The sequence below is a fragment of the Lucilia sericata genome, unplaced genomic scaffold, assembly GCF_015586225.1.
Source record: "Lucilia sericata isolate MDLA Ls3-8-SP2 unplaced genomic scaffold, ASM1558622v1 Contig000356F_arrow, whole genome shotgun sequence".
Taxonomy (NCBI): Eukaryota; Metazoa; Arthropoda; class Insecta; order Diptera; family Calliphoridae; genus Lucilia; species Lucilia sericata.
The window spans coordinates 168,072-195,481 of record NW_023994376.1 but is presented as its reverse complement, the minus strand read 5'-3'; the positions used below and the strand labels follow the sequence as shown (position 1 = coordinate 195,481).

Below are 27,410 nucleotides of genomic sequence, written 5' to 3'. Positions count from 1 at the left end.
TGCATAAAAATTTCTTCTTTGACCTGTTGTGTTCAGGCTTGACTCTGTTCCTACCTGACTTACCACAGCGTATTCTCTGTGAGTAAGAACTTGTCTTTGATTTATTTTATGGACTCGTATTTCGTTATACGATTTAACAAAGGCCATCACATCTGCGTGGGAAGTTATGCAACTGGGCAGCAATCGTCAGAGATTAGAAGCTTGAGCCGTCTAACATCTCACTCTGTGATTGTAAAAGTATCACCGTGAAATAAAGCCGTTGTGGCAGGTATTCACATAAAGCACTTCGACTTATATCTGCCTGTCTGTCTCTCTGTCTGTATGTCTCTCTGTCTGTATGTCTCTCTGTCTGTATGTCTCTCTGTCTGTATGTCTCTCTGTCTGTCTCACTGTCGGTCAGTATGTGCTGGTGATATCACGAATAAACTTGAACATTTTTGACTTGCTGCTGAAAGTATGTCCAACTTATTTTGAGCCCAACATTATTGAACCTTTTTTTATTTATCATTAATTCTATTTTCTTAAAATTTGCATACACAGCTCGAGATATCCCCTGATTTGTAACCCAAAAAACAAACAAACTATTCCCTGACAACGTTAATTTAAGAAAAAAAATTATATAAAAACATGTAACTTGTGTTTCATGCATGATTTCCCTAAATGCTGGTATATCAAACATACAAACTACATTCTCTAATAAAAACACACAGAATTAACTACACAATTTCGCTTAAGATAACAAGAGAGTATGGATCTCCATATAATATTATTAACAAATGAATTTTCTTTATTACAAAAACACATTGTACATTATACACGATTCATTAAGATGAATGTCCTTTTATTAAGTTAATGAACATCATACTCAAACCTCGTCATTATTGTCATACACATAGTACGTCACATACAAACTACACTAAATTAACTATTAAACCCGTACATTTAAATTGTTAAGGACCAGCATACACCCACACCACCGTATTACATACAAAGCATGGTTATATTCGTATGTTAAATTAAAATCAGGCTGTTTTTTACATATAATATGTGTGTTTGTTTGTTGCTGCTAGAAACTACCATTGTTTTCTTCCGTTTCCTCTTATCCACATATATTTGAACTATTTTATTCTATTCACATTTTTCTTCCTTCTTCTGCACATGTATGTGTGTATGTATTTTTTAGCCCTGCTAATGATGAAGGTTAAATCTATATGTTGTTGGCAGATAGAGGATATTTGCTTTTTTATTTTATTTATATTTTTTTAGTTCCATAAATACAAACGAACAACGCACATACACAATTAACATTGCAAACTGTTATCAAATGAAAGTATGTGTGTTAGAGGGACCCAGCAATTCGGTGGGACATTCCCAAACTACCTACTTAACGTACCACACTTTTCCTAGGAGGCAGTCAATCGTCCTGCATTAATTGTAAAAATACCGCCAGAAAGCTAGTTCTCTTAAGTTTTTTTAAGTGTATACTTTTCAGACTACTTGGCGATAGTAAAGGGACGACTGTCTTCACTCCCAGTGAAAATACCTGTAATTTTTGAATGAACTCTTGTGAAACTACTGGAATAATAAAAACTGTAGAAGAAGCAGTTGAATAAAAAATGTACTGGTAAAAAGCCTTTGGCCGTGTATCCCATTAACTACTACAAATACATACACAGTGTAGTATGTGTAAAGTAAAAAATAGTAGGAGGCATAAGAGAGATGTAAAGAAAGGCAGACAGAAGAGAAACCAACAAAATAACAACACGTTAAAACAACTAAACTACTTATTACAATACCACTTACATATGTTCAGTGGTATGTAGCAATCTGATAGTTGTTGTTCTATTGGAATAATAGTTAGTTAGTTAGTGGCGTAATAGTATTTTGCACAAGAATATGTATTTTTATATACATATGACTATAGTCAATATTATGGTAAAATAAACGACATAGAAGAGCCAGTATTTATAAAACTGTGATCTCAAGCAAAAACTGTATAAATCAAAATCGTATAAATAGAACAGAATTATCTATATAAGTATGTACGTATACCTTATAAGAGGTTGATTGGATACCAAATCTCTTATTACTCAAACATTTGTAAATCAATTGTAATGACAATTTTCCATTTAAAACTGATAAACCACTACTCAACCGAATATATCTTAATTGGATGCCACCGCATTTCTTCAAACAAACAAAAAACTAATTCACTTGAAATTTTTATCATCCATAGAAAATGTCCAATAATTTCTCAAATTGTGATAAAACTTCTACTATTTCACACCAAAAGAATTGCTCATCTTTTGAGGGTAAAAACAAATCAAGACAATCTCGGATGCCCTATTCAAAAGTGAAATGGCTCACACACTTGGTATTGAAAATCGCCAATTTTCTTTTTGTAGAAAATAAATGTTCATTAAATTTTCTTTCTATAGAAAATTTTCGCAAAATTTTATTTTCATTCTTTCCAACCTATTCGTTAAAGTTTCTTCCTATAGAAATTTTTCATTTAACTTCCTATTTAAAGAAATTTTCCGTAAACATTTTTTTCTTATAGAATATTTTTGCTAAATTTTCTTTCTATAGAAAATTAGCCTTAAATTTCCCTTTTATAGAAAATTCTCACTATATTTTCTTTTTATGAAAAGTTATCCTTAAATTTCCCTTTCTATAGAAAATGTTCGTTAAAAAAGATACCTCCCATCTTTGATTTTGTTGATTGATTTTGTCATTTCGTTTGTAACACATCGAAATATTGGTCAAAGACCTACAAAAGTATATATATTCTGGGTTCTTATTAAATTCTAAGACGATCTAGCCAAGTCCGTCCGTATGTCCTTCTGTCTGTCTGTTGAAAGCACGATAGAGTCCGAACAGATGGAGCTAGAGTGTTGAAATTTTTCACAAATTTCCTTGTAGGTACGGTTTGTTTGGTATTGAAATATCGGCCAATATCGGTCAACGTTTTCGAAAAAAAAAACAGCTTTTATAGGTATAACGGGTTTAAAAGTACGAGTATAGCGACAAGTTTTATATGAGTCCAAAATCTCTCTATCAAATTTAATGAGCATCGGTCCATAATTGACCCTACACCTCATATAAGGTCCTCTTCAGAAAATGGCTTTAACGCCATTATACCGATGAAATTCGAAATAAGTAAGTTTCTAACGAGCCAAAACCTCTCTACCAATTTTTTTTGAATATCGGTCCATAAATGACCATATAAGGTTCCCTTCAGAAAATGACTTCATCGCTCATTACTGGCTTAAAAATACGAGTATGGCGATGAAATTCGACATAACCAAATTATGTGTGAAGAAAAATCGCAGTTCTAAATTTTCTGAGGATCACTTCTTAATTGACCCTACCCGCATATAAGGACCCCTTCAGAAAAACACTTTAACTCGCATTACTGGCCTACTATAAAGATGAAATTCGTCGTAAGTAAGTTTCTTACGAGCCAAAACCCTTCTACTGACATTTATGGAAATCGGCAGAATTGACCATAGCACCCATATAAGGTCCTCTTAAGAAAATTACATTAACGCTCATTGCTGGCTTACAAATAAGTGTACAGTTATGAAATTGGACATTAGAAACTTTAATAGGAACGTAAATCTTCCAACCGAATTTCGTGCGGAGTGTGTCGGTAACTCACCCTACTCCCATATAAGCCCTCCTTGAGAAAACTAATTTAACGCTAATTGCTGACATTAAAATGTGAGTACATCGATGATATTCGATGTAAAAAAGTTTTATATGAACCAAAATCGGTCTACCCCTCATATAAGGTCCTCTTTAGAAAATTTAATGAGGATGTTTCAGAAAATTACGAGTACTGTGATGAAAATCGTTAGAGAAAAGTTTATACTTAGGGACATAACTCTTTATTCCGAATTAAATGAGGATTAATGTATAACTGACTCTAGCGCCTATATAAGGTTCAGGATAGGGTTTTGCTTACTAAGATATGAGTTTTCTTATTTTAAAATACGAGTATAGCGACCAAATTCGACCTAAACAAGTTCTATAGAAAACGAAAACTATATACAAAATTTTATAAGCATCGGATCCTACCCGGATATAAGGTCCCTTTTTGAAAATTACTCATGACTGAATTGAAAATCCAAGTAGAGCGATGAAATTAGAAACAAATAAGTATTATACTAACACAAAATTGTCTATCAAATTTTACGACAATCGGTCCATAATTGACCCTACCGCCCATATATGTATGTTCATGGTTTAAAAATTTAACAAAAATATTTTGTTAATTCAAAAGAGCAGATGTATATAGGGTAGCATTCCGTTTACTGCATACGGTTTGATGGTGGGTATATGATATTCGGCACAGCCGAATTGTTTTTTTTACAAAAGTTTTAATAAAATCTTAATTTTTATTTTTAATTTCATAATATGTATTTTCTCTCGTATTTTGCTCTTAAGAAAAATCACACTAACTCTATCAACTCTTCTTTAAAACACTTAATAATTAATTTAAATATAATATTAAATCTTCTCCGTTTTATATGTCTTTTACAATCAGCCTAATAATATATATTTTGTATTTTATCTATATTTGAATCTAAGTACATAAGCACTAAATACTTGTAAGTCCTCGCCGTTATTTCTTACTCCATCACCCCTTATTTGCGAGTTTGTTGTTGCTGTTTTCAGTTAGAATTCTTTGATTTGATTTTTGTGATTTAATTTTTCTTCATTAATTCGTTGACATTTGCAATTAGTAACATGATTTTTATCTTTTATTTTTCCTCTATATAGATTTACTTGTTGAAAAGGCTTCAATGTCGTTGTTAGTGTTGTTGTGTTTTTTTTTCTTGTGTTTTCAAGTTCAAGATTAATTAAGCAACGGGTGTTATTTATCTTGGGGTTTTTTCTTGTTGCTTTTCTACTATTTGGGTTTTTTGTATATTTTTTATTTATTTAAATGCCACCTACATGTGTGTGGTGGCAACACATCTCATATTTATTTACCTTTGTACTTGTAAATTTGTTTCCTTTGCAAAAGTTGAATTTTGAAAGAATCAATTCTTTTCATGAAAAATTTCTAAGGTTTTTCGTGAAATAATAAAATGTAAAATTGTTCTACTTTAGCATAAAAATAGCTGTTTTACAGGAGGTTATTTAGGTAGAATATTTACAATTTTAATAAAAAAGCATTTAAAATAATTTTCTCTACCTCTGAGAGGATTAAGGACCACCTGTTTTTCGTTTTGTAATCACATTGTTAAAAGAGTTATTTAATTATAACAAGTTAGAGTGCTATATTCGGCTATGCCGAATCTTAAATACCCTCCACCAGCAAGCTACTTTTTATTGAAACCCATCTAACTATCTAATTTTTAGATAACTCGCTAAAATTTTTGTCGAACTAATTTTGATTAGGTCCAGAAAAATTTAGAATGATATATCTATACACAGAACATACTTATGTCGAATTTTACCCGCATATAATAATTTAATAACGAATTAAGTGGTATTAAATGATTTTCAAAAGTTAACCTTATATGGGAGCTAAGACAACTTATGGACCGGTCCGGAAAAAATTCCGCATGTCAAATTTTATACCTACATATGTATAAAATGTGCGTTTAAGTAATTTTCAGAAATGGTCCTTATATGGGAGTTGTGACCAATTATGCACCGATCAGGAAACAATTTCGTATAATGATTTATAAGCATAAAAAGATCAAGTCTAATTTTACTCCAATAGCTTTATTAATCAATAAAATATGTGCGTTTAGGTGATTTTAGGAAGTGGACTTTATATAGGAGCTATGAGCAATTAAGGGCCTATCCGGAAAAAATTTCGTAGAGCGATTTATGTAAAGACAAAACATATAAGTGTCGAATTTTCTCAAGATAACTTTATTTGACAATGAAATATGTGCGTTTAAGTGATTCTCAGAAGTGGACCTTATATGGGAGCTATGACCAATAATGGACCGATCCTAGAAAAAAGTGGTAAAATGATTTGTATGTACACAAAACTTATTCAAGTCGAATTTTATTAATATAGCTTGAGAATTCAGTGAAATATATGCGTGTAAGTGATATTCGGAAGTGGACCTTATATGGTAACTATGACCAATTATGGGCCTATTCAGAAAAAATTTCGCAGAGTGATTCATATTTGGGCAAAACATGTTTGTGTCGAATTTTATCAAGATAGCTTTACTTGACTTTGAAATATGTGCTTTTAAGTGATTTTCGGAAGTGGGCCTTATATGGGATCTATGACCAATAATGTACCGATCCGTAAAAAATTTAGTAGAAAGATTTGTATGTGTACAAAGCAAATGTGTCGAATTTTATCCCGATAGCTTTATAATTCAATTAAATATATGCGTTTAAGTGATTTTCGGAAGTCGAGCTTATATGGGAGCTATGACCAATTATGGGCCTATCAGGAAAAAATTTCGTTGAGTGATTTATATTTAGACTAAACATATTTGTGTCGAATTTTATCAAAATAGCTTTATTTGACAATGAAATATGAGCTTTTAAATGATTTTCGGAAGTAGGCCTTATATGGGAGCTATGATCAATAATGGACCGATCCGTAAAAAATTTGGTAGAATGAATTGTATGTACACAAAACATATCCAGCTCGAATTTTATTACAATAGCTTTATTCATCAATGAAATATGTGCGTTTAGGTGATTTTCGGAAGTGGACCTTATATGGGAGCTATGACCAATTGTGGACCGACTGAGATCTACGTTGGTAGTATTATTTCTGTTTATATTATATTTGTATGTACAAAATTTCGTGCTGATACCGATATAATTGATTGAGTTATTAACGATAAACTAATTTCCGGGAATATATACCTTTGTATGGGGTCTATGAGAAATGTTGGATCGATTGTAAAGATTTTGAATGTAATTGATCACTGCCCTAAAAAAATGAAGTGTGACAAAATTCATCGAAATGTCTTTGGTAGTTTCTGAGAAAACTTCAAAAGAATTAGGAAAAAAACGTAATTTTTTTCGAGGTAGTCTGAATTTTTTACTCATAACTTTTTACGTTGTAAACCGATTTTGCTGATTTTTAATACCAAACTGCTTAGGATAATAATGAATATTTTGGGTGAATTTGGTTGATTTCCTTTACTTCGTTTACCGTGAGCGTGTTTTACACAGACAGACAGACGGACAGACGGACATAGCTAAATCGACTCAGAATTTCATAAGGACCCAGAATATACTTTGTTGGGTCTTAGATGAATATTTCTTGGTGTTATACACGGAACGACAAACTTATATATACCCTCTATCACCACTGATGGTGGTGGAGAAGTTTTCTATGTTGGAAATTAGAAGAAGATTAGAAGTTTTCTATGTTGGAAATTGTGAAATATTGTGAATTATTTTAGTTTTTTATACCCTTCCCTTAAAAGGGAAATTCAGCGATAAATTTCAGTTTTTTGGAAATTTTATTATTTCCTTTTTTGTAAAAATTTTTTTGCAAATCTTTTTATAGAAAACTTTTCATAAACTTCCTTTTTTAACAACTTTTTAAAAAAATTTATTTTTTTTTTTTTTGAAACTTTCTTTTAAATTTTTGATAAATTTCCCTTTTTTTTTAGAAAAATTTCCATAAATTTTGTTTAAGCAACTTTCGATAAAATTCTTTGTTTAAAAAGAATTCCGAAAAACTTATTTTTTCTGGGGAAAATTTTCAAAAAATTTTTCGATGAATTCCCTCTTTAAATTATTTTTTTCGATAAATTTCCTTTTTATAGGAAATTTTCGGTAAATATCCTTTTTATAGGAAATTTTCGGTAAATATCCTTTTTATAGGAAATTTTCGATAAATATCCTTTTTAAAGGAAATTTTCGATAAAGATCCTTTTTAAAGGAAATTTTCGATAAAGATCCTTTTTAAAGGAAATTTTCGATAAATATCCTTTTTATAGATAATTTTCGATAAATCTCTTTTTTTAGGAAATTTTTGACAAATTTCTTTTTTATAGGAAATTTTCGATAAATTTCTCTTTAATAGAAAATTTTTGATAAATTTCTCTTTTATAGAAAATTTTTGATAAATTTCTCTTTTATAGAAATTTTTTGATAAATTTCTCTTTTATGAAAAATTTTTGATAAATTTCTCTTTTATGTAAAATTTTTGATAAATTACTCTTTTATGAAAAATTTTTGATAAATTTGTCTTTTATGAAAAATTTTTGATAAATTTCTCTTTATGAAAAATTTTTGATAAATTTCTCTTTTATGAAAAATTTTTGATAAATTTCTCTTTTATAGAAGATTTTCAATAAATTTCTCTTTTATAGAAGATTTTCAATAAATTTCTCTTTTGTAGAAGATTTTCAATAAATTTCTCTTTTATAGAAAATTATCAATAAATTTCTCTTTTCGATATAAATTTTCGATAAATTGCACTTTTATAGAAAATTTTCGATAAATTGCTCTTTTATAGGAAATTTTTTATAAATAAATAAATTTCTCTAATAGATAAATTGCTCTTTTATAGGAAATTTTCAATAAATTTCTCTTTTATAGGAAATTTTCGATAAATTTCTCTCTTATAGGAAATTTTCGATAAATTTCTCTCTTATAGGAAATTTTCGACAAATTTCTCTTTTATAGGAAATTTTTGATAAATTTATTTTTTATAGAGAATTTTCTATAAATTTCCATTGACACTAGCAATGGTCATGTTCATGACTACTATACATATTTTCCTAGAAGTAGAGATTTTTATTCGTTTGTCTCGTGATTTAAGTGTTGGGTGTTGGTGCAGTTATTATTATTTGTATTTACCCTTGAGTTTCAAGAATCCTTTTCTTGAATTTCCACGTACATATAACAAGCTCTTTAAGGTGTTTCTCTCAGCGTTTATTTAAATTTATTTCACCAAATATCCTCCTGTCAGTTCCTTTTGGCCTTGTTTCTATACTCTGCTAAATGAGTGTGAGAGTGAATGTTATTTCGGTCTTTACCTGGTTGCGTGTTTAACTGTGTGTATCTTTAACGGTCTTTTACTGTATTTCATTGTATAAATGTTTTCTAGGTTTTTGTCTTGTTTGTGTGAGTTTCTTTAAGTGGCTGCTAGAGTGTATATATACATACATGTGTATATATGTATATTGTTAAGGTTTTTTGTTAATATTTTATGCTCTTGACATTTTCTCATTGTTTCAGTCCTATTGTGTCTGTAGGCCAGGTTTCTTATTCTTGTTTTTCAAATTGTATTTCTTTACTTCTCCACTGTTGGCGTTAAACTGATAAAAGGGTTACAAATTGATTTTTTTCTTCGCCTTAAATTTAATATGGCAAAAAAGGTACAAATTTAATTGTTTAGTGGTTGAATTTATATCAAATTCAATTTAAGTCGTTTAGAAGTTAAAATTAAATAATTTATTGTCTTTAGGCTAAATAAGGGTTGACTTGCAGGATTAGAAAAGGAAATTACATATTTAATGCTATAAAATGATTTTATTTTAATTTATAGTTTATTAGGAATGGAATTTTTGGATTTTTTAATAGGATTTTTTTTCGATTTAAATATTAATATATTCGATAAGTAACCCTTTTAAAGGAGATATTTGCTTTAAATAAAAAATGTTCATAAGATTTGAAGGAAATTTTTGTTAAATTTTCTTTTATACGAGAAGGAAATTTCAAATTCATTTGTTTGTCTGGAATTTTCATTTAAATTTATTTTTTAAATATATTTTTTTTATAAAGAAAATTATCGATAAATTTCATTCTTATAAAGGAAATTTCATTTTTGTACGAAATTTTCGATAAATTTCCTTTTGATGAGAAGTTTTTAATAAATATTCTTTTCATAGGAAATTTTCAGTAAATTCCCTAATTATCTGAAATTTTCGATTAATTTCCTTTTTTAAAAGGAAATTTTCGATAACTTTCGATTTTATAGGAATTTTTCGATAAATTTCCATTTTATAGGAAGTTTTCCATAAATTTCTAATTTATAGGAAATTTTTGATAAACTTCCATTTTATAAGAAATTTACGATAAATTTCCATTTTATAGAAAATTTTCGATAAATTTCCATTTTGTAGGAAATTTGCGATAAATTTCTATTTTGTAGAAAATTTTCGATAAATTTCCATTTTATAGGAAATTTTAAATAAATTTCCTTTTTATGGGAAATTTTAGGTAAATATCCTTTTTATGGGAAAATCTGAATAAATTTATTTTTATAGCAAGTTTTGTATAGAAAATGAAGAAAATGTTTCTTTTTATAGGAAAACTTCGAAAATATTTTTACAGACATTTTGAATAAATTTCCTTTTTAGGGAATTAAGAATAAATTTTCTTTTTTTAAGAAATTTTAAATAGATTTTCTTTTAATAGAATATATTGATCAATTTTAATTTTTATAGGAAATTTTAAATAAAAATCATTTTTATTGGAAATTTTTACTAAAATTCCATTTTATAGGAAGCTTTGAAAAAATTTCCTTTATATAGGAACTTTTGAATAAATTTCCTTTTTTTAGGAAATTTTTGAATTTATTCCTCTTTATAGGAAATTTAGAATAAATTTCCTTTTTATGAAAAAATTTTGATAATGTTCCTTTTTTGAAGAAAATTTCCTTTTTTGTAGGAAATTTTCGATAAATTTCTATTTTATTTGAATAAAATTCCTTTTTATAGGAAATTTTGAATAAATTCCCTTTTTATGAAAAATATTTGATAATTTTCCTTTTATAAAGAAAATTTCCATTTTGTAGGGAATTTTCGATAAATTCCTTTTTTAAAGAAATTTTCGACAAATTTATATTTTATAGGAAATTTTTGATAAGTTTATTTTTATAGGAAATTTTCGATAAATTTATTTTTTTAGAAAATTTTTGATAAATTTCTACTTTTGGGGGAAATTTTATGATGAAATGATAAATTTCCTTTTTCATATAAAATTTGCAAAGATTAGAGGACAATTCCTTTAATCTTATCAATTTCTAGCCAATTTGTATTTAGATTTTTTTAAATTTTAAAAAAATTACATTTTTCGCTTATTGATTGATATAGGATTGATTTAAATTTCCTTTTTACATTAATTAAATTTACACTTTTTATTTTTTTCACTTGTGACTTTTAAAAGCACTTGTTAAAAAAATAACCACGTTCTCGTCATACTTACCACACTGTGTCAAATTTGTTACCATTAATACAATTTGAGAAGTAATTTTCTTTTTTGCGTCTTATTTCTGAAACACTTTTTAGAAACATTTAAAATTCTACACACTTAATGTCATTAGGTCGAGTACCCTTGTTCGAAGGAAATGAAAAGAAAAAATTTGTTTATTTGTTTTTTTTTCCTCTAATGATTGAAATGTACAAATATGATCTGACACTTTAGATTTCTTTTGATTTTTTTTACTTTACACATCCTGTAAAAAACATGTTTGATCATGTTTGTAAGTGTATGTGTGTGTGTGTGAAGGATAAATGTGAGAAAGTATGGGTTTTGAGTTTTGTTTGTTACATTATTCACAATTTATTTTTACAAATGAGACCAATTATAGGACGAAAAGTGTGTGTGTGTGTAACACACACTTTGTTACAAACGTTTGATGAAACTTACAAAGATATGAGAGCAACAAATGAATTCATGTTAATTTATATGTAGTTTTTGTTTGTAGCAAATGAACATGTTGCCTTCTTCTTTTCTTGCAATACTGTCATTTACACCATTCGAACCATTTGCGTTTTTCAACATTTTCCTAAGAAATCAATATTGGGGAAAATTAAGGACAAATCATTTATTGTACAAGTGACTTTGAATGTTAAACACGTTTTTACACACTTACAAGAAATAATAAAATGAACGAAATAATTTTTTTTTTGTTTTCATAAAGACAGACACTTTTAGGTGTAGTTAAAGTTTTGTAAAAAAAATGTTAAATAAATTTACATGTAAAATTTTTAATGAACGTTACAAAAAAGCCAAGTGTTGCCAACAAACCAAATGTTGTGTGTAACTGAAAGATGTGGAAGGGTTGTGAGAAATTGAATTTATTTTATTTTTTTTTTTTTTAACTTTTAATTTAAATATGAAAACATTATAGAGTTAAAGAAAATAAAATTACAATCTAAAGGACAAAGAAAATTCAATAAGAAACTGCTCTACTTATTAGAAAAAATTAACTACTACTTTTTACTTGAATACAAAGAAAATATTTATAAATGTACTATGTGAGTGTATTTAAGTGTAAAGCCAAACATGGAGATGGTTTTGTTTTAATAACTGGAATCGGGTGCACAGTGGTAGAGAGTAGTAGGGAAATAAGTGAAGTAAAGTTTAACAAAGAGAAAGGATCAGAGAATTCAATTGGTATTTTAATAAAATTTTTAATAAAGTTTGATTTAAAACAGGTTTTAAATAGGGAAGTTTAAGTTACTGGCGTTGTATTCACCTAAAACAGGTCCAGATACTGGTCATTAGGGCCATTTATTTGCCTAATTTATATCTTCTATTGTCAAATATTATATGGTAAGAAATTGAACTAGTTACTAGCCTTATTTTCGCCCAGAAATAGGTCCAATTACTGGCACTAGAATTACTTTCCAATTACAGGATTTATTTTCTTCTAGAAATAGTGCCGTTTTCTGACCTAAAAATAGAGCTAGTTTCTGACCTTAGTTTTTCTAGAAAGGCAGTTACTTTCCTTATTTCCGTATAGAAATAGGGCCAGTTACTGTGCTTATTTCTGTATAGAAATAGGGACAGCTACTGGCCTTATTTTCATATAGAAATAGGGCCAGCTTCTGACCTTATTTCCGTATAGAAATAGGACCAGTTGCTGGACTTATTTCCATATAGAAATATTTCCTTTTCGTATAGAAATAGGGCCAGTTACTAGTGTAATTTCTGTACAGAATAGGGCCAGTTACTGACCTTATTTCTGTACACAAAAAGGCCAGTTTGCCGATTCTGACCTAAAAATATAACTAGTTTCTGACCTTAGTTTTTCTAGAAAGGCAGTTACTTTCCTTGTTTCCGTATAGAAATAGGGCCAGCTACTGACCTTATTTCCGTACATAAATAGGGCCTGCTACTGGCCTTACTTTCATATAGAAATAGGGCCAGTTACTGGCCTTATTTCAGTATAGAAATAGGACCAACTATTGGCCTTATTTCCGTATAGAAATAGGGCCAGTTACTGACCTTATTTCCATATAGAAATATTTCCAGTTACTGGCAGAATAGAAATAGGGCCAGTTACAGGCCTTATTTCCGTATAGATATGAGGCCAGTTACTGGCCTTATTTCCGTAAAGAAATGAGGCCAGTTACTGGCCTTATTTCCGTATAGAAATAGGGCCAGCTACTGGCCTTATTTCCGTATATAAATAGGGCCAGCTACTGGAATTATTTCCGTATAGAAATAGGGCCAGCTACTGGCCTTATTTCCGTACAGAAATAGGGCCAGCTACTGGCCTTATTTCCGTATAGAAATAAGGCCAGCTATTGGCCTTATTTCCATATAGAAATAAGGCCAGTTACTGGCCTTATTTCCGTATAGAAATAGGGCCAGTTACTGGCCTTATTTCCGTATAGAAATAGGGCCAGTTACTGGCCTTATTTCCGTATAGAAATATGGCTAGATACTGGCCTTATTTCCGTATAGAAATAGGGCCAGTTACTGGCCTTATTTCCGTATAGAAATAGGGCCAGTTACTGGCCTTATTTCCGTATAGAAATAGGGCCAGTTACTGGCCTTATTTCCGTATAGAAATAGGGCCAGTTACTGGCCTTATTTCCGTATAGAAATAGGGCCAGTTACTGGCCTTATTTCCGTATAGAAATAGGGCCAGTTACTGGCCTTATTTCCGTATAGAAATAGGGCCAGTTACTGGCCTTATTTCCGTATAGAAATAGGGCCAGTTACTGGCCTTATTTCCGTATAGAAATAGGGCCAGTTACTGGCCTTATTTCCGTATAGAAATAGGGCCAGTTACTGGCCTTATTTCCGTATAGAAATAGGGCCAGTTACTGGCCTTATTTCCGTATAGAAATAGGGCCAGTTACTGGCCTTATTTCCGTATAGAAATAGGGCCAGTTACTGGCCTTATTTCCGTATAGAAATAGGCCCAGTTACTGGCCTTATTTCCGTATAGAAATAGGCCCAGTTACTGGCCTTATTTCCGTATAGAAATAGGCCCAGTTACTGGCCTTATTTCCGTATAGAAATAGGCCCAGTTACTGGCCTTATTTCCGTATAGAAATAGGCCCAGTTACTGGCCTTATTTCCGTATAGAAATAGGCCCAGTTAGAAATAGGGCCAGCTATTCTGGCCTCATAATTTCTAAATTAATTTAATTATAATCACTATTAAAAATCTCGAGCATCATATAGGTAGACTATTTACAAAGATTTGAACTTCGATACTTCTCTCCCCCCTTTGCCCCCTACCACTGTACAACATTCAATCATTTTACTTCAAAATTACATAATCATCATAAACTTCATCTACTTACCCTTTGTAGTCTTGAAACCTTGATTAATGGCACGTGTTGTTCGCACAGCTGCCCGATAAATGCGCCAATAGAAGAATAACATAACAAACATCGGTATATAAAAAGAGCCCAGAGCAGAGTATAAAACATATCCACGATCATTTGTTAACTCACATTTCCAGGGGCAGGGTGGTGGTGGTGCTGCATACGAGGACATTGATGATGGCGATGATGTATAGGTTGTGGTAGTTGGTAATGTTTCAGCACCATTCATCATCACGCGACCGGAATCTGCTGTATCGTAATACATAGCTGAAGTTGGATCATTATTATAACGGATACTACTACTTTCTGAACTGTCACTTGTTGTTAAAGTGTATTCATCATCGTCAACTAAATCAGTAGCAGAAGTATCATCAGCACCCGCAACTTTACTGTTGTCTGCGTCAGCATTCTCATTTGAATAGTGGTAGTTGTAGTTGCTGTTGTTGTCGTTAATGCCAGCAGGAGAATTGTCATCATCATCAACAGCAGCAACCCGATTATTTACATTTTTATCACCCGTATTATGATTTTGTAAATGTGCATAGTAGGGATCATATGGATTAAATGAATTATACAATGATGACGATGTATACAGTGATGATGATGATGACTTGGCTGAAGTTCTTCTTGTGTGCCTTAAAGCCTTGGCTATCGATACAGGTGCTGTAGCTGGTGATGAGTGTATTGTGTAGGGAGCATTTGTGGTGGTTTTTAAAAATTTTCTTTGTCTCTTTCCTTTGTGTTTTAATGATGGTGATGTTGATGTGGGTGCTACTACTCCTATTAACGACGATGATGTTGTTGTTGTTGATGATGACTCCGATGATATTGTTGTAGCACTAGTGGCATAATAAAGCGTATAATTTCCTCTTGTATAAGTTGGTTGTAGCATGGGCTGTAAGTAAGTGGTAGTTGCAAGCATATACGTTAAAATATTTAGAAGAAAATAGTTGCATATAAAAATACTTATTATCTCAAAGTTCAGTGATTTAGAAAAGTAAATAAAAGTAGTAGTATTTTTTTTTTTAATTCCCCTAGTTGTTTTTACTTCAGAAATATTTATTGTTGTTTTCTATAATTTTTTTTTTATTTTATTTTTAAATGTATTATAAGAGCTCAAATCGCGCAAGATATTATTTATAGGGAGTAAAAAATATTGTTGTTGAAAATTTAAAGGAAAATATTTCAATTTAAGGATGATTAAATACAGTTACTTGTTTTTGCTTCGTCTGGAAAAATGACTGGTTATTGGCCTTATTTTCGTATAGAAAAGGTTTTGGTTACTGGCCTTATTTTTAACTAGAAAATGGACCAGTTAATAGCTCTATTTTTGTTTGAAAAGATGACTTACATACGTCAAAGTACTTAACGTGAACACCTGCCGTGTTGGCATTATTTCAAGGTGTTACTTTTACAACCACAGGGTTAGCGTGTTACTCACCACCGCCACTTTGTACTTCTTACTTGCCAGTGCCAATTTTTGTACAAGGTTCTGTCGATCCATGTACAAGCACTTTGCTCAAGTACTCGAGCTAAGTATCTAATTTCAGATCATTGCTGCTCCATTGTGTAACTTTCGAAATGCAAAAACATCACTTTTCTTTAGAATCACGCAGATGAGATGGCCTTTGTTGAGCAAAATACGAATCAATTAAAAAAACTGAAGACTTGTTCTAATTCACATAGAACACACTGTTTTAAAACTGGTATGAACACAGTAAACCCTGAACATACCCTCAAAAGGAAAGAAATTTTTAATAATATCACAGGCCTTATGCATGAGGCCCGTATTCCCTATATTCATCTCGTATCAAATACACTTGACACCAAATCATTTCATTTGCGGGGTATCTTTTGTCTCGGCATCAGCACCGAATTTATCCCGAATTCCCTTCCCGAATGTTTGGGTTTAAATCACAACCACCACATGTTCCCGAAAGGAGTTCTCTCCAATAACCGAGACAAGACAAAGTCCGAAATCTGTCCTATGGGCTACCGTTTCCCGTGGTACCAAATTATAAGGCTCCCTGTGAATAGTTTTAGAAAATCGATTTGACGCGGAAGGTTTTTGCACCAAAATGACCTGAGAAACAAGTTTTCGTTATCAGAACACTACTGGCTACTACGTAGTGATAGGGCCTGATTTTGGTTATAACCCTAATGTTCATATTCTTGTATGTTTGAAGTTTATAGACGACTAAACGGCTGAACTGATTTTCTTGAAATTTTCACAGTATCTTCCCGTATGTCCGGAAGAAGCTATAGATTACTTTTTATGTTGAAATTTCAAGTAGGCGAGCCACGCCCACATACAAAATAAGTATTAAAGTCGTGTTTCTCAGAAACTGCAATAGAGGGTCCAACTTTGACATCCATGAGAATATTTGTGCACCAAATGGACAAAGTGGCTATAGTGGACGTGACACCTTCCATATTAAGAAAATATTATTATTATTTAGTGTCAATATGTATATCTGGAAAACTATTATAGTTAAGTGGGTTTTTATTTATATTGCTTTTAGGGCAGCAAAGCACACTGGCTATAGCTAGTATTAAATATTTATAAGTATGTCATTTTCTCAAGGTATTTGTTGTCTAAAATCTACTATTAAACTGTATCTTTTTATTTGCCTTTTAAAGTATTTAGTTTATGGTGTATATAAAATATTTAAGTTAAGGTCGTTTTGTTTCATGATTTGATTTCTTTTTTGTTTTTCTAAAAATGTATGTGAACATTTAGCTTTCACTTCCTGTTGTTTTAGTTTATAGGCGCTATAAATTTTGATTTTTTTAAGTTTTTGTAGTCATCATCGAAAAGATAGTGGGTGTATTTATTTTATCAATCCGTTTGTAATACGTGGAAATATACCACCAAAATATACAGATATTAGGAGCAGCAGCCCTTTGAACCTAACTTTTATAGATTCTGAGATTGTCTATGTAATTGTCTATCAACTTTCGAAGTTCACTTTAAATTTATGACACATGATGACGGGCATTTATGATTCGGTGTAGCAGCACATAACAATCTCACTTGTTTATACTTTCTTGTACTCTTGAAGGGCAAAAGCTTTAACAAATTTTTCTCTTTGACCTGAAAAGCAAGAAAACTAATAAATTTATTACCTTCAAACCTACTTAAAAACTCATAAAACTTGACCAATTTATGCCAAGCATATACATATATCTTGTCTTAGTTTTTTTGTCCCTTTTGGGGCACTATCTTGTTTAACAAAAAAAATAATAAAAACATGAAATAATGTCTGCAGCAATTTCAGAACGTAGTTAGAAAAAAGTAAAGTTTGTGTAGTTAAAGAATTTTTTGGTTACTTTTGAAAACAATTCAATATTTAAGAGTGTGAGTTGCGAGGGTTGTGCGATAATTTAGCAGTCATTTTAATGTGAAATTATATTGAAATAAACCATATTGAAGCCTTTTAATCAGATTTGCAAAAGTTTTTTCTTATTTCCATTACCAAACGGCCCTCTTATGCATATAAAAAAAGTATGGCCTGGTTGAATGGCCTTGTTTATTCCAACATTTTTTTTCCTGTTTTTTTTTTTTTTTTTTCTTCTTTATTTTTGGCAATTTTACGCTCCATATGTTAACCTACTTGTTTATTTATAATTTTCGTTTACAAAAATATGTGTATGTAAATTTTTTGTAATTTGGAAAATAAATATATTAAACAAATACAACAGCGCCCATTGAGGACAAATTGTAAAAAAGAAACAAACAAATGTTGACAGTTTTATAACAATTGTTTAACAATGAATATAAAGTGGTACATTTAATTACTATTATATTTTTTTTGTTAATTTTTCTACTCATGTTATCTTTAGCTTTGATAATTACAACCAGAAACGGAAATGAAAATGAAACCAGAACATAACTTTTAGGAATGAAGCTGACTTTTTAAAGTAAAAATGCTAAGCAGTTCTTTGTTAGAGATACCAACAAAGTCTTTTCATTACGAAATATTACGCAAATCTATCTTTTTAGATTTTTGTACAGGGTACATAAATTATAACTACTTTACTTTTGCTTTGTTATGATAATGACATAGTTTTTCCCCACTCACCTTTTGATCTTTCCAACCAACTAACGGTGGGAAGCAGATAACAAATGATAAAACCCAAATACCAGCTATTAAAGATTTTGCCTTTTTGGTAGACATAATGCTGGGATAGGTAACGGGTCGTGTTACAGCGACATAACGATCCAAAGAAATGGCACATAAATTTAATATTGAAGCGGTACACATCCAGACATCGACAGCTAACCAAATGCGACACCAAACATCACCGAATATCCAAACCTGAGAAAATAAATAAAAAGTATTTACATATATTCAAAATAAACAAGTACAACTATACGTATGATTATTATTAATTACTCTAGAAGTAAATCATATTAATCATACGTTTGCTTAGCTGATACAGCCAGTTTGATTGAAATTTATTTCTTTAGCATTACTCACCTTAAATACTTCCCATGTTGCGGAGAATGGCAAAACAGCTAAACCAACTAGTAAATCAGCAACGGCTAAATTAACAATAAAAAAATTGGTAACGCTGCGCAATTTATTTGAACAAAAAACAGCGGCAATAACTAAAAGATTTCCTCCTATGACTAAGACATTGATAAATTCGAGTATCGCTAGTGAGATCAAATTTGAGGGTTCCGTCCATTTTACCGACTTGATTAAATTATCACACTCTGTTTCATTCATGGCGGTAACTCAATAATTGGTGTTGAAATGTATTCACTACCTGTAAATTAAAATGTAACGAAATTAATTATAAATTGTAATTATAAAAAAAAAATCTGTAATACTAAAATTTTTCTCTAAAACAAATTAACAAAAAGAAAAAAATATACATTAGTTAAAAAAAAAATAGTATACATTCCGAATACTGTAGTAAAACTTTGTTATAAAGATCATTTTCAAAGAAAAAAACGTTATAATGAACTGTTATACGGAAAGATAAAGATAGTTATACGTAACCGTGTCCATAGAAAAAACTGTTATACGGAAAATACAAAAATTGTTATACGGCAATTTTTTCATAAAATAATGATATGTAGAAAAGTAAAAGAAAGTCTTATTCGCAACTTTTTTTAAAAACATTACTTAAAACTTCATCTATATAAAATACTGTTATACGAAACATTTTCTGTAGAATATGCAACTTTCACTATATAGTAAAATAGTTATAAAAAGTTTTTTCTATATAAAAAACTGTGATATATAGAAGTTTTTCGGTAAAAGAAAGTGTTGTATAGAAGTTTTCTATCAAATGAATAGAAAGTTACAGATGATTTGTGAAAGAAGATGTTTTTATGTTTAAACTTAATTTCGGAAAGTGGCCCTATTTATGGTTCTTTATAAATTCATCATTTCGTTGTTTTCAGATACTTTATAAAAATCAGGGAATTTTCGAAATAGGGACTTTAATGAGGGGTTGGGTCAATTATTGACTGAGATCTTCCAATTTATGATCTTTCCTATAAAATTTCTTTATGTCTTTCTTTATGTTCTTTATGCTTCTTTTAGACCGTTATGACTGCTAAAGTCATTTTCTGTAGAAACCTTATATATGGGAAGAGTCAATTATGGACCGATCCTTATAAAATTTGAGAAAGAGATTTAGGTTCCTACAGGACACGCTTATGCCGAAATTCACCACAGTTATGAGCGCTAAAGTAATTTTCTGAAGGGGATCTTATATAGGGGGTAGGGTCAATTAAGGGCCGATCCTTATAAAATTTTACAAAGAGATTTAGCTTCCTACAGAACACGCTTATGCCGAATTTCACCGCTATAGATTCTTCTTTTAAACAGTGATTATCGTTAAAGTAATTTTCTGAAGGGAACCTTATATGGGGGGTAGGGTAAATTATGGGTCATTCCTTATAAAATTTTACAAAGAGATAAAGACTACATAAGACATACTTATACCGAATTTCACCGCTGAAGATTGTTCTTTTAGATTCTTCTTTTTAGCGTTAAAGTAATTTTCTGAAAGGGACCTTATATGGTCCTTAAGGGACCTTATATCAACCTTACCAAATATACTGCATCAATATCGTGGACTCTATCGTGTTTATAACAGACAGGCTAGATCGTCTTAAAATCTAATAAGGACCCAGAATATACATACATATACATATATACTTTTTATGGGTTTTAGATGAATATTTCGATGCATTACAAACGGAATGATAAAAACAATATACCCCCAATCTTGTTTGAGGGTGGATATAAAAATATACAATCAGAACTAATAATGACAATATCCTTAAGATTCAATGTCAATTTTCTTCAACTGATTAATTACTTTAATTAATTAAAAAAACTGCCGCATTATTAACAGTTTTTCTTAATAAATTTATAACATTTAATACACTCTTCATATTTATCTACTTTCTAATTTTTCATTATAAACCACCCCAGCGTATGCTAAATATTTTCTTTGATATAAATAATCCCGCAACACTCATACGCCTGTAAACCACTGCCTGGTTTATTCAACATACACATTATGTAATTGTATTATTTTTCATAATTCCACAGGATTATATGACCCTGTCAAATGAAATCAAAACCGTTCTTATGAATTTTATTACAAAAGTATTTAAATTCAACGTTTAGATTACATTTTAGGAAGGCATAAAAATAAAACAAAAGAAAAATCAATAAATCTGCAATTACGTTGACTATTAAAATAAACTTAATCGATAAATATATACATTTATTATTAATCCAAGTTTAATAACTTTTTAGTATTTTTATGGTTTTTATTTATATTTAGAACTTTGAAAACTTAAATCAATAAAAAGCATGTGGCTACTTGCATTTGTTTTATCTACCCACAAACTCACTGGTAAATGTGGTCAGAACATATTGTACTTGCTTTGGTTTTTATTTTTAGTGCAGTAATTTGAAATGTTATTTCCTTATTTTTGTAAAGTTAACTTTTTAATTTAGTTTAAATACCATAGTATTGAAATTGTTGTTAGTTGGAAAGATAAATTTGTGTAAAAGCCTGTTCAATTCAACCTTGTATACTAATAACAAAACCAATTGAAAATGATTGAATTGAAATTAAATAATTTTAATAGCTTTCATAGAAACGTCACAACAAAAATGACTAAAGTATTCACCCACAAAAAATATGTTTTTCTGCTACAAAAATAAAACAGTTTGGAATGGTACATGTTTTTCAATATTTTCCATTAAAAAAACATTTATAAAATTTGTTATTATATAATATGTATATGCACCAATATAGCAGCCCTGCAATAATGCAGAAAAAGACTTAAAAGAAATATTTTTTTTTTAGTTAGTTAGTTAGTTAGTTACTTAGTTAGTTAGTTAGTTAGTTAGTTAGTTAGTTAGTTGTTAGTTAGTTATTTAGTTAGTTAGTTAGTTATTAGTTAGTTATTGTTAGTTAGTTAGTTAGTTAGTTAGTTCGTTAGTTTAGTTAGTTAGTTTTCGTTAGTTCGTTAGTTAGTTCGTTAGTTCGTTCGTGTCGTTCGTTAGTTCGTTTAGTTAGTTCGTTCGTTATTAGTTCGTTCGTTCGTTCGTTTTCGTTCGTTCGTTCGTTTCGTTTTCGTTCGTTTCGTTAGTTCGTTCGTTGTTAGTTCGTTCGTTCGTTCGTTCGTTCGTTCGTTCGTTCGTTGTTCGTTCGTTCGTTCGTTCGTTTTTGTTCGTTCGTTCGTTCGTTTCGTTCGTGTTTGTTCGTTCGTTCGTTCGTTCGTTCTTTCGTTCGTTCGTTTTCGTTCGTTTCGTTTTCGTTCGTTTCGTTCGTTCGTTTCGTTCGTCTTTCGTTCGTTCGTTCGTTCGTTCGTTCGTTCGTTCGTTCGTTCGTTCGTTCGTTCGTTCGTTCGTTCGTTCGTTCGTTCGTTCGTTCGTTCGTTCGTTCGTTCGTTCGTTTCGTTCTTCGTTCGTTCGTTCGTTGTTCGTTCGTTCGTTCGTTCGTTCGTTCGTTCGTTCGTTCGTTCGTTCGTTCGTTCTTCGTTCGTTCGTTCGTTCGTTCGTTCGTTTCGTTCGTTCGTTTCGTTCGTTCGTTCGTTCGTTTCGTTCGTTCGTTTCGTTCGTTTTCGTTCGTTCGTTCGTTCGTTCGTTTCGTTCGTTTCTTTCGTTCGTTCGTTCGTTCGTTCGTTCGTTCGTTCGTTCGTTGTTCGTGTCTTCGTTCGTTCGTTCGTTCGTTTCGTTCGTTCGTTCGTTCGTTCGTTTCGTTCGTTCGTTTCGTTCTTCTTTCGTTCTCGTTTCGTTTCGTTCGTTTTCGTTTCGTTCGTTCGTTTGTTCGTTCGTTCTTCGTTCGTTCGTTCGTCGTTTCGTTCGTTCGTTCGTTCTTTTCTTCGTTCGTTCGTTTCGTTCGTTCGTTCGTTCGTTCGTTCGTTCGTTCGTTCGTTCGTTCGTCGTTCGTTCGTTCGTTCGTTCGTTCGTTCGTTCGTTGTTCGTTTCGTTCGTTCGTTCGTTCGTTCGTTCGTTCTTCGTTCGTTCGTTTCGTTCGTTCGTTCGTTCTTTCGTTCGTTCGTTCGTTTCGTTCGTTCGTTCGTTTTCGTTCGTTGTTCGTTCGTTCGTTTCGTTCTTCGTTCTTTCGTTCGTTCTTTCGTTCGTTCGTTCGTTCGTTCGTTCGTTCGTTCGTTCGTTTCGTTCGTTCGTTTCGTTCGTTCGTTCGTTCGTTGTTCTCTTTCTTTTGCTTTCTTTCTTTCTTTTTTCTTTCTTTCTTATTCTTTCTTTTCTCTGGTTCTTTTCACTCAGATTTCTTTCTTCTTCTTCTCCATCCATGTAGTACCCTCATTGTTTTTGGCATCAGTACAACTTTATAATTCCTTTTGATAGCACACTTCGGTCTTTTGGTTAAAATATTTTCCTACGTTTGTTGGCTTGTAATTGTCTTTCTTATTCTATATTTCTTTGAGAAGGCTCTGAAGATTTCTATTAGCAAATTTTTCATTTGATTTCCTTTTATTACTAATAGCATTAAGTACCTGTAACAGTACTTGTAATTATTACCAAAATTTAATTTCAAGCTATTTAGACGGTCAACTTTCCAAAATAATGGTAATAAAAATTTTGAATTACTAACTGAAGAAAACAAAATATTAGTTGTAGTGGTAAGTGTGAGGCAATTTGGGAATTGAGTAAATCAAAATTAAATGGAATTGTTTAACACTTCTTAAGGGTGTCAAGATAATACATTTAATAATAATGCGATTTCTGGAACACTTAATACACAAGCTGAAATGATACTTTACTTTTGAGTTAACTACTCTCATTAATAAAAAATATGTCTGATGATGTAAGGCTTCAATGTCACTTTATTAAAGTATAATTTCCCTGAAATATGTAAAGTTCAAAGACATTCAATTCAAAGGTAAATAATACACATTATTTTTAAGCAGAAATTTAAATTTTCCTATTAAATTCTTATTTGTACTTTAAAATAGTTTTTACCTCCATTAGTTAAGTACTTTTGAATTTTGAAGTATATTTTCACATAATAAGGGTTTTAATAGCAAAAGAATACTTATCTTCTTGAATAAATCTCAAGTACGTTATGTATAAAATTTCCATAAACAGCCATTACTTAACGAGTATTTAGTAAGATAAATAATAAGAATTATTTTATCTTTTCTTTTATAGAGACAAATTAATTTCTTTTAATTTGTATTCTTAATAAATTTTAATTTATTTTTTGTGCTACTAAAGACGTAATATTTTTAGAAAAGAGAAATTGAGATTCTATTGATAATTTAAAATGGTAATTGATTTAAAAATGTTTAAGCTTAAATATAAATTTATAGAAAAGTGTATGTGTTACTGTTTAAAAAAAAAATAATTTAATTAAAGAAACGTAAACTACTCGATTAATAGGCAACATTATTAAAAAAATAAAAGTTTTGCTTTAAAGTACTTAATCTGTGTTTTACAGTCAAAGTAATTTAAAAAACATTAAAAAACCTAAAATGCTGTTTTGCTCTTCATTAAAAAAAAGTAGCAATAAACGTAAAGTTGATGAAGAAGAGAAGGTTATAGAAGGTTAATATGTAAGATTTTGTTGGCCAATTTTTTCTATGCAAAAGAGTTAAACACATGCCCGGTATTGACATACTTAGTTCTGGTATTAAGTACTTCCTTTTTGCAACCTAACCAAACCTAAAGTGTTGTAAGGTTTAAAGATATATTTGTTTTCATACCCTTCACCTTCGTGAGAATGGTATATATAAGTTTGTCATTCCGTTTGTAATCTCCTCAATATAATTTTTCGACCCTATAAGGTATTTATATATTAAGCTATGTCTGTCTGTCTGTCTGTCTGTCTGTCTGTCTGTCTATCTGTCTATCTGTCCATCTGTCTGTCCGTCTGTTTTTCTGTCCCCATAAATAATGGAGATATGAACAAAAATACGAGACAACTTCATGATCAAAAATGATCATGTTTTGCTTGCTTTGACAGAAAAGCAACAACAACATTGCTTATTTGAAATTAAATAAATTGAAATTGCATAAAATTTATCTTTCTTTAAACCCACTATGGTGACGCACAAAGACGAATATAGACTTCGTACTTGTACACTACTGGGCAATTTAAAGGATATTTGTTTTTTAGCAGAAAACAAAACTAAAAAATTTTATTTAATTTCACACCCACTGTGTCTAAATAATTGTCTACAAATTGTGCTTAAGAATAACAAATAAAACATTTGAAATAAATAGAAATGGAAAAAATTTCAAAACAATTAAAGAAATATCCCAAAAATTATGCTTTATAAATATAAATTAAAAAAAACACCAACCCAACAATAAACGCATAAATTATTTTTAAATAGAAAACAAAAGTAAAACTTCTTTTAACATATTTTTGTAAAACAAAAAGGGTTAAATTTTTAATAAAATTATGACAGATTTATTTTCAAGCAACTTTTTTAATTAATTTTTTTTAGCAAGAAAACAAGTTTCTTAATTTAAATTTACAATTGTAATTGAATTTTTTTTATACATATTTTATCCTTGACATTGATTGCTTTAACAAAAGTTTTTATAAAATTGTGTTGTTTTATTTCCAAAAAGAAAAAAAAAAAAACAAATCCAACAAAGTCACGACAACAGTAATCGAAATAAAAATAAAATTAAAGCAAAAAAATATCCCGCTTTTTAATAATTTTACATACATCAAATGACGTCAAATATGACTTAATAGTGATTGATTTTGTATTGTTTTTATTATTATTGTCTCTGCAGCAATGCCAACAACACCTTTCGTTGTACTGCATTTCCAGGTGATGGTCCTGAACTAGTGAGTTGTCCTAGGGAGAACTCAATTCACAGACTTTAAACACACTTCGCTTACTAATCGACAATGGAAAAGTGTCTACTCTTTAGATTACCCAGAGACACTAAAGTAACATCTATTCTTCATTCAATAGATCACAAACGTTTAAATTGTTCCATAAAGTTAATAATTCGCATCAACCAAATAAAAGAGTTACTTCTTGTTTAACTGCTGAGTATTTACCTATTGACGACTTTGCTGGTGATAATTGCAGGTTACGCGCAGTGAAGAACAGGTGTATTTCATGGAGGTAACCATTCACCAGAACGTATAATTCATTAATGTTGTGGCCCGTCGCCATGATTATACAGTCGTCCGCATACTATATCACGTTCACTCCTTGTGGAGGTGCGGGGAGCTTAGAGAGGTAGAAGTTAAACAAAAGTGGCGATAGTACTCCACCTTGAGGTACGCCTTGTTTAACTCTACGGGGTTTGTCTCTAAACTCTACGAATGATTGACGGCCACTCAGATAATTCACAATCCATCTCTACGTGTTGTTGGGCATTATGCATTGCAGGATATCCTCGAAGTGTGTGGCGTGACTGACAGTGTCGAAGGCCTTCGACAGGTCAAGAGCCACTAGGATCGTAAATATCTTGATAATGTTACTATTCCAGATATCAGATCCCTCAGGAATACAGAACATTTTAAGGAAACTCAACTGAAATATACACGCCTGGTACCAAATTGACACCAAACTTATATATACATTCGTACGACAACACTATGTAATGTGTTATTGTCAAAATATTCTTAACTGACTGAGAATTAGGAAGCGATGTAATGTATTTTTGAATTAACCAAGACATGTGATTGAATTAAGTAAGAAATAGAATTGAATGAATTAAGAATGAGATTAATAAAATATTTCCTTAAATAGGTGTCCTCCTATATAGTACTTCGATTCACGAATTTATCTGAATATGGGCAAACCATAATGTCACTCTGATAATGGACATTTTTTTACTACAAATGTATTATGATGATTATGATATGTCTTATTTAAGAAAATTAGATTTTGTACGGTGTAGGGTAACATATAATCAAGCATAACCGAACATATACCAATTAACGAGTTTTCCCTTAATATTGCATGACAATAATGACGAACATGATAATGTTGAAATGTATGTTTATGACGAAAGCATTATGCATGTATTAACTTGATTTCACTAAGAAATTCCAATCAATCAATAATAAATTATTTCTATTTTCTAACATGACGTTTTAGTGACAATTGTAAAACAATATTAAAAACATGCAATCATTGACAATAAAATGTCATATTTAATAAACATATTAAAGTTTTTTTCATTATTTTTTTTTAAGGGAATAAACAAATTATTAGAAAAATATTTGTAGACTTTGACATTGATATTGTTTTTTGGGGGACACAGGTTTTTATAGTAAAAAGTTTTATTTTATTGTTTTAAAATATTCATGTGAAAAATATAAGGATAAAGTTTATACTATTGTGGTTTTCTTGTTGTTTTTTTAGATTTAGAATTTTTTTAAATCTTGTCTTTAGAAA

The 27,410-nt window shown here is 30.4% G+C and overlaps 1 protein-coding gene across 2 annotated transcripts in view; it reads right to left on the bottom strand.

The window, feature by feature from the left end:
* The window catches only part of LOC119604047 (octopamine receptor Oamb), a 178,542-nt gene that overhangs the window by 32,679 nt on the left and 118,453 nt on the right, over positions 1-27,410 (bottom strand). For both annotated transcript variants that reach the window (XM_037956400.1, XM_037956399.1), the window contains exons 4-6: positions 19,009-19,300; positions 18,610-18,846; positions 14,504-15,422 (exon numbers count right to left, since the gene is read on the bottom strand). In XM_037956400.1, coding sequence (XP_037812328.1) covers positions 14,504-15,422; positions 18,610-18,846; positions 19,009-19,260 — 1,408 coding nt within the window. In that variant the 5' untranslated portion in view covers positions 19,261-19,300. The remainder of the gene's footprint in view (positions 1-14,503; positions 15,423-18,609; positions 18,847-19,008; positions 19,301-27,410) is intronic.